This window comes from Gossypium arboreum, chromosome 13 (assembly GCF_025698485.1).
Source record: "Gossypium arboreum isolate Shixiya-1 chromosome 13, ASM2569848v2, whole genome shotgun sequence".
NCBI classification, from domain to species: Eukaryota; Viridiplantae; Streptophyta; class Magnoliopsida; order Malvales; family Malvaceae; genus Gossypium; species Gossypium arboreum.
The window spans coordinates 118914887-118923482 of NC_069082.1; the positions used below are offsets into that span (position 1 = coordinate 118914887).

Here is an 8596-nt window from a genome sequence, read left to right on the forward strand (position 1 = left end):
AATTATTAGGTTATTTTAATAATGTTTGAATCAAATAGATTAGTTGAATTTTGGAAAAAATAAAAAATAAATTAATCTACGAGTTAGTACAAATTAATTGAATTAAACTTAAAATAAGTTGAATTCAAAATAGAATCAAAATTTATATGATTTTACCACTATACTCCAACTAAAAACTAAGCTGAAAAATGAAATAAAAAAAATCCAAGTAAGACGAGAATACGTGTTTCGTTGAAAACAATCCCACGCGAAAATCAAGAAAGAGGCGCGCGTAGGCTTTAGTTTACATTTTCCATTTTCATGATAAAAAACTAAAAAAAGAAAATAAAAATCTGGGATTTTTTTGGGGAATTGAAATGGAGCGGCCACCATATTTTTGGCTATAAAAGGGCAGCACCTCCGCTCTCACAAATCGTGCCTCTTCTTCCTCTCTCTCTATATCTAAAGGGTTCTTTAGATTTTCTTACCAGTTCCTTCTATTAAGGTGCTGTTCGGCTCCTCTTTTAACTCATGGCTGCTCTGTTATTATTCAATTTAATTAATTCTAATTAATCATTTAAACTTGCCAAAAATTTGAAGTTGAATCAAATTTTTTCCTTTAAAACATTTAAAGATTTGTGTCTCCCTATGCTGAGATCTACTGTCAATTGTCAGCTTTCCTACTTTCCCTGATGATTTTCTTTCTGGGTTTTCATTAATATGATTTGAACTTCCCATTTATTACTTGGGTTTTGTACAAAACATTACTAAAATTGGACTTTCGATTGAGATCTGCTGATGTGTGCCAGCATTTGAACTATACCCGTCGGTTTTCATTCTGGGTTTCCCTTGATATGGTTTAAAAATTCCATTTTCGAAAAAAAGAAAAAAGAAAAAAGTCTTGCTTAAATCTACTAGAAAGTATAAGCTTTGATCAGCCTCTTTTTTGCTGTCTATCCAACTTGGGTTTTTGGAATCATTAAAGAATTTGTCTATTTTTTTTGGTCAGATCTATTGGTTAGTTTTAGTATTTGATCTGTTTCCTCAGCGTATCTTTCTGTTTTGTCCGTCTTGAAAGCAATTGAATTAGATCCATTCTTTTTGTCATGGAAGTTATAGATCTAGAGACTGTTACCATTAGTTTCTTGCTATAGATCTAAAGCGAAGTAAGCTTTGGATCTATCAGTCCATGCTGCATTGCAGGTTTATCATGGATTTGAGCTTTGATTCTATTGAATTTTCAGTTCAGGGATATAGATAAGACATATAAATTTATAATCTTTTTAGATTTGAATTCTATATAATAAAGCTGAATTTGTCTGTTTATTTTAAATGATTCAGAAAATGGCCTCCCACATTGTTGGATATCCCCGTATGGGACCAAAGAGAGAGCTTAAGTTTGCTTTGGAATCCTTCTGGGATAAGAAGAGCAGTGCCGAGGATTTGCAAAAGGTTGCTGCTGATCTCAGGTCATCCATCTGGAAACAGATGTCTGATGCTGGGATCAAGTACATCCCCAGCAATACTTTCTCTTACTATGACCAGGTGCTCGATGCCACATCCATGCTCGGAGCTGTTCCACCTAGATACGGCTGGAGTGGTGGTGAGATCGGATTTGACACTTACTTCTCCATGGCCAGAGGAAATGCCTCTGTCCCTGCAATGGAAATGACTAAGTGGTTTGACACCAACTAGTAAGTTGCCATCATTGGTCTTCATTACCTTATTGACTGATTGCCGAGTTTTATGATACTAAAACTTAAAGTGTACTCTATTTGTTGTTTCAGCCACTTCATTGTTCCTGAATTGGGACCTGATGTTAACTTCTCTTATGCATCTCACAAGGCAGTGGATGAGTACAAGGAAGCTAAGGCGGTATGTTCCCCGAATCTGTATATATATACACTTGATAACAAAGTGGATTTTGGTTTTTCATGTATTCTAATGCTAATAGCTTAGGAAATTAGAACAGTTAGCCTAGTAGGATTTATAAGTTCAAATGCAGTAAAAAAATGGTTGTCTGAATTTGGGATTAGATTCAAGTAATAGTTCATAGCTCTCTAAGAGTTAATTTTTTGAGAATGCTCGAGTGAGATTCGGAGTAGTGATTACTTAGACCTGCTTGATTGTATGCTATGTTTTTCTAGTTCTTATTTGTTGATATTAGTCTTATCATGAAACTTGGGTGCTGATTATCTGTTCCACATGCAGCTTGGAGTTAACACAGTCCCGGTCCTTATCGGCCCTGTCTCATACTTGTTGCTCTCTAAACCTGCAAAGGGTGTTGATAAGACCTTTTCTCTTCTCTCCCTCCTCCCCAAAATCCTCCCTATCTACAAGTAAGAGTTGTTTCTTTTTATGTCTTCAAGTTATTATTGATTTAACTGCTCTGATTTGCCATTATTAACATGGAATCTCTTTACAGGGAAGTTATATCTGACCTTAAGGCAGCTGGTGCTTCCTGGATTCAGTTTGATGAACCGACCCTTGTCTTGGATCTTGACTCTCACAAATTGCAAGCATTCACAGCTGCTTATGATGATTTGGAATCCTCTCTCTCTGGCTTGAATGTATTGATCGAGACCTACTTTGCTGATCTTACTGCTGAGGCATACAAGACACTCATTGGGTTGAAGGGTGTCACTGCTTATGGTTTGGATTTGGTTCGTGGAGCCCAGACTCTTGATTTGGTCAAGAGCAATTTCCCTAAGGGCAAGTACCTCTTTGCTGGAGTTGTGGATGGAAGGAACATTTGGGCCAATGATCTTGCTGCTTCTCTCAGCACTTTGAAGGAGCTTGAGGCTGTTGTTGGCAAAGGTATGCTATTTTTATTTGCTTTTGATGGCTTATAGATTGCAAGTTTGACAATTTTGTTATTTATTATAACTGATGTTTATGAATCACTTTCTGACGTACAGAAAACCTGGTGGTGTCCACATCCTGCTCGCTTCTCCACACCGCTGTTGATCTAGTGAATGAGACTAAGCTAGACGATGAAATCAAATCGTGGCTCGCATTTGCTGCCCAGAAAGTTGTTGAAGTCAATGCACTTGCCAAGGCATTGGCTGGTCAGAAGGATGAGGTATCCCATTTAATCTTGCCACTTGTTTATTTCTGGTTTTCTATGAACTAGGATAGCATCTTGATATGGGTCTTATGCCTTTGGGGTTGGCCTTTTGGTGCTTTCTCCATATTTGGATGATACCAAGTCACTTTCTAATTATTTCATCCATTTTTAGGCCTTCTTCTCTGCCAATGCTGCTGCTCAGGCTTCAAGGAAGTCCTCCCCAAGAGTGACTAACGAGGCTGTTCAAAAGGCTGTAAGTGTTTCGATAAACTAAATTTCTGATTTTCTTTCATGTGACTTCTCTGCAGTAATCTTTTTTTTTTTTTTGTTGTGAAAATCTCTCTTTGCTTACCTTGTTATGTTCGGTGCTTGCATTTGCAGGCTGCTGCTTTGAAGGGCTCTGATCACCGTCGTGCAACTAATGTTAGTGCTAGACTCGATGCCCAGCAGAAAAAGCTTGACCTTCCAATCCTCCCCACCACAACCATTGGATCTTTCCCTCAAACCTTGGAGCTCAGGAGAGTTCGTCGTGAATTCAAGGCTAACAAGTGAGTTAATCAGGAAATTTTCAGTGATATCTTTATGTAAAATGACAATATTACCAGTCTTTTAACTAGTAGTCTCTTACTCCAGGATCTCTGAGGATGATTACATTAAAGCCATTAAGGAGGAAATTAAGAAGGTTGTTGACCTTCAGGAAGAGCTTGACATTGATGTCTTGGTTCATGGAGAGCCTGAGGTGAGTGTACCTTCTCCTTTTGGTCTTTTCATTTGCTTCTTGGCAAGCATACTCAACTATTACCTATAACCATGCAGAGAAACGATATGGTTGAGTACTTTGGTGAGCAGTTGTCTGGTTTTGCATTCACTGTTAATGGATGGGTGCAATCTTACGGATCTCGATGTGTCAAGCCACCAATCATCTACGGTGATGTTAGCCGCCCCAAGCCAATGACTGTTTTCTGGTCATCTACCGCACAAAGCATGACTGCACGCCCAATGAAGGGAATGCTTACTGGGCCTGTTACCATCCTCAACTGGTCCTTTGTCAGAAATGATCAGCCCCGGTATGCACGAGAAGCTTATAGGAGAAAAAACTACAAAATTTGCATTTCTACGAGCAATTTTTGCTTTGCAATATGAATATCTTTTGACATTCAATGATTTGTGAATTTTCTAGGTTTGAGACTTGCTACCAGATTGCCTTGGCCATCAAGGACGAAGTGGAGGATCTTGAGAAGGCCGGTATCAATGTTATCCAAATTGACGAGGCTGCTTTGAGAGAGGGGTTGCCTCTTAGAAAGTCGGAGCACGCCTTCTACTTGAAATGGGCTGTCCACTCCTTCAGAATCACCAACTGCGGTGTACAGGACACTACCCAGGTTTGTATATTGCTTCACTGTTTTCATGTCGGGAAAGCTGTCGTATCCGCACACCCTCTAATTTGATGTTTTGTTTATCCAACAGATCCACACTCATATGTGCTACTCCAACTTCAATGACATCATCCACTCAATTATTGACATGGATGCTGATGTGATAACCATCGAGAACTCACGTTCAGATGAAAAGCTCCTTTCAGTATTCCGTGAAGGAGTGAAGTATGGTGCTGGAATCGGCCCTGGTGTCTATGACATCCACTCTCCCAGAATACCATCAACCGAAGAGATTGCTGACCGAATTAACAAGATGCTTGCTGTGCTTGAGACAAACATCTTGTGGGTTAACCCAGACTGTGGTCTCAAGACTCGCAAGTATGCCGAGGTGAAGCCAGCCCTGAACAACATGGTTGCAGCTGCCAAGCTGCTCCGCACCCAACTTGCGAGTGCCAAGTGAGAGGCATATCCGAGGTCGGACATCATCCTTTATATCGAAGATGATCCAGAGGAAATTTGTCTTAAATCATTTGAATAACTGTGTGTTGGAAGTATTTGTTAGGCGTATAATATGCCCCTCTTTGAGGCCAATTGTTTTCCTTTTCTTTTTTGGTTATTTCCCCTCTAAATATTTTGTATTTTTGGGAATATATGAATTACCTTCAATTACTTTGAAAGGCACGAAATTTGGTAGTGTATCTTTTATGAGCCTAATGAAAATGTCAGTACTGGCTGTGGCTGTGGCTGTGGCTGTGGCTGTGGACTGACTATATTAGCTTCTTTCTCTATTTACACCCTTCTTTTATGTTTTAATTATATATATATTTTGGATATGAATATTAAATATAAATACATAAAGTTAGCAGTAAAGAGTTAAAAAAAGAATCCAATTTAGCTCTCAGTGTAATTGAAATTTTAGTGAGGGAAATTAAATCAGTTGAACCATTAAAATACTCGAATAGACCTTGAAAATATGGCCCAAGGAGTTTGCGGTTAATAAAATTGTCGTTTTAGTCCTCGGTTCTTTTAGTCAGAATTTAGTTCTCATGCTTTTCAAATTTTAATGGAAAAGGTAATAATTAATTTGTTTAGTTAAATCTTGTTATTACTAATGTACTATAAGTAAAGTTATGGATTTAATTCAAATTTTTTAATTTGATCATATTTTTTGTCACTATACTTTTCAAAATTTGAAGTTTGAAATTTTATTATTGACACAAACAACCGTCGTTTAATCCATTATTTAATTTTTTATGAATAATATATGAAAATATTAAATTAATATAGCGTTGTTACAAATGTGATAATATACTTGTTGCACAAGATTTTAAGAATAGTAGAATTTTATTTAATAAATTTAATAACTATTATTCAATCAAAATTTTAAAATTTTAAAAATATAAACTAAAAATGATTAAATTAAATTACAAAGATTAAATACATGCATGGTATATAAACTAATAACATAATTGGATAAATCAATTAGATTAGATGTTTCAAAGGTCATAGATGTTATCTGTCTAACCTTTGAAAATTACTTCAAATTACTTTATTTGAGGCGGTAGGAATTTTTCAGTTCAAGTTAACCCTTCAACTATTGAATTTAATAAAAATAATTGTTTAAGTCTTAATTTGATTGGCATTAATATTATTATCAATACAGAAGGATATGGGTTCGAGTGCGTTGAAATGCATTATCTTCCAATTTATGGGTTAATAAGGGATTATGGGCAAAACTTAAAATTTTATAGTGGATTATGCTATCTGCCAAGCTTAAAGGCCGCTTAACCCTTGGGAAAGATTTTACAAATTCAACTTGACTCGACTCAACTTGAATTTATTAATTAAAGGATAAATTACATTTAAAATTATTAATAAGTTTATGTTTTGATCATTCAACTTTAAAAAGTTACAAATAGTCGCTGAACTATTCAAAAGTTTTCATTTAAGTCATTGAATTATTTAAAAATTTTAATTCAAGTCATTCAGCTATTAAGGTTTCTTTTTTTTTTCTTTTTTTTTTAAATCTAGCTAATGAGTTCCAACTGATGATTTGATGATTGATACGGCAGGTTAGTACCCATCAACGAGTAGAAGAATATATTTTAGATTTAAAAAGAAAGCTATTTCGATTTTGGTTAACAGATTTATGAGTATGGGGTTTAACATTATTTTATGAAAATAAAACTAAATTGTAGAAGAGAAAAAGAAGGTGAGCTTTCGATTTATGCACATTGTGCAAATAAAGAAGGTTAGACAATAACAATTTTAACGATTAATGACTTAAATGAAAACTTTTAAATTATTTAATAATTATTTTATAGTGAATAAAATATAAATTTACATGCTGTGATTTTTATGGCTTAATATATATATTTCAGGTGAAGGTAGTGTAGAAAATAAATCAGTAAAACACGATCTGCCCAACCCCAATTTGAATCTACATCATGCCTACTCTGATTTAATATTGTTAATAATAGCCTGAGAAATAAGGCGTTGACAAATTGAAAGTTAAAAACCTATTAAACTGTGATTGGTCAAAGAAGATTACATTTCAGACCAGCCTTCTCCAGAAATTGCCAACTGAATATTATTTTTAATATATCCCACTATCTTCAGTTATTTTCATTTTAATACATGGGTTGGTATGATGAAACACAAAAGCAAATTTAATATCTTAATTTGTATGGAGCAGTATTTGACATGGATTTAAATCATATTATTCTCATCTTTCACTTTTAATATTGTATAAAATAACAAATTTAATTTTAATTCCACATATTCGTATTTTTAATAGATTAAGTCGATTTATCTAATAAAATCCAATTATATCGTTTCCCATCAAGTAGGTCGTTTGAACCATAAGGTTTAGACTGGGTCGATTTTGATTTAAATATTGTTTAGTTGATGATTTTGAGTTATAGATTAAGTTAAATTCTAATATCTTAATATTTTATTCAAATAATTTACGACTTTAGAAATTTTTAATTAATATTAAAAATCTTAATACTAACGTTTTAGCATAAATTAAGATTAAACCTTTTTCTGAATAAGCTTAATTATAAAGAAGTGTTGGGTGTAATGATAAGGTATATCTTATTCCCAATTAAAGAATGTCAGTTCAAATCTTGTAAATGATATTATTAAGAGGGACGATCAGAAATTCTGAATATAAACCATAAAAAGAATACGGACAATACAAAAAACAAAAAAAAAAAAGAAACAGACTAAGCCTAATTGATTTTATCGATTAAACTTAAATAAGTCGAATCGAATTCCAATCTTAAAACAATAGCTCGTCATATTCAAGTTAAATTTTAAACTTAAAATTTAAAACCTTCAACCCCATGTATTAAATGATAATCACTTGATAGTATAAAAAGTTCTCGAAAAATTTCAAAAAAAAAATAATTAAGTCTCTTTCAACTTTTTGTAATAAAATGAGTTTTTGAATTGAAAATTTTGATCAGTGAAACTCTTTAACCAAATTGATCATTAGAAATTAATGGTAAGGCTAGTGTGGCCATTAGCGAACGCCATGCCAACCAAGAAATGCTAATGTGACAATCCTCGTAAGCAAAATAAAAATTTTGAAAGTAAAAAATTATCTTAGAAAACAATTCCAAAGTGAACCTGAACGTCTAAGTTCATTCAAATCTCTAATTTATCCAAAGAAATTATAAAAAATATAAAATTTTATAAAATTTACAAACAATCATAAAAATATTAGAGATTATAAATTTTTAAAATAATTAAAAATTAAAATTATAGAAAATATAATAATTATTAAAAATAATTAAATTTACAATCGAATATAGAAACCAAGATGCAGTCAATAATGGTATTCAATTGAATATAAAAAATCACGAAAAAGATTCGGAAAAAAATCTCAAGATTGTTAAAAACAAAACTATAGATACTTATAAATATATATCATTATGAATATTTTATTAAGTGGATGTCCATCATGATTAAGATAAAGTTCTAATGTACTTTAAATAGAATTAGAATTAGATACTTATAAATATATATATGTTATGAATATCTTATAAATAGAGACTACGATGAAGAATTGTAAATCACTCTTTTGATCAATAAAGTATATTATCTATTGCTTTCATATTTTCTTTGTTCTTTATTCTCTCTATCTCTTTTATTTTATAACAATATCTAA

At 33.2% G+C, this 8596-nt stretch overlaps 1 protein-coding gene across 1 annotated transcript; it reads left to right on the forward strand.

Annotated features, from left to right (window-relative positions):
- Positions 1 to 334: 334 nt before the first annotated feature.
- LOC108463815 (5-methyltetrahydropteroyltriglutamate--homocysteine methyltransferase-like) lies at positions 335 to 5108 on the forward strand. The gene is made up of 12 exons (XM_017763746.2): positions 335 to 484; positions 1321 to 1673; positions 1767 to 1854; positions 2191 to 2318; positions 2405 to 2796; positions 2898 to 3061; positions 3219 to 3299; positions 3428 to 3594; positions 3680 to 3785; positions 3863 to 4113; positions 4227 to 4428; positions 4514 to 5108. Exons 2-12 carry the CDS (start codon positions 1324 to 1326, stop codon positions 4880 to 4882), a joined length of 2298 nt encoding a protein of 765 aa, XP_017619235.1. The 5' UTR covers positions 335 to 484; positions 1321 to 1323; the 3' UTR covers positions 4883 to 5108.
- The last annotated feature ends 3488 nt before the right edge of the window (positions 5109 to 8596 follow it).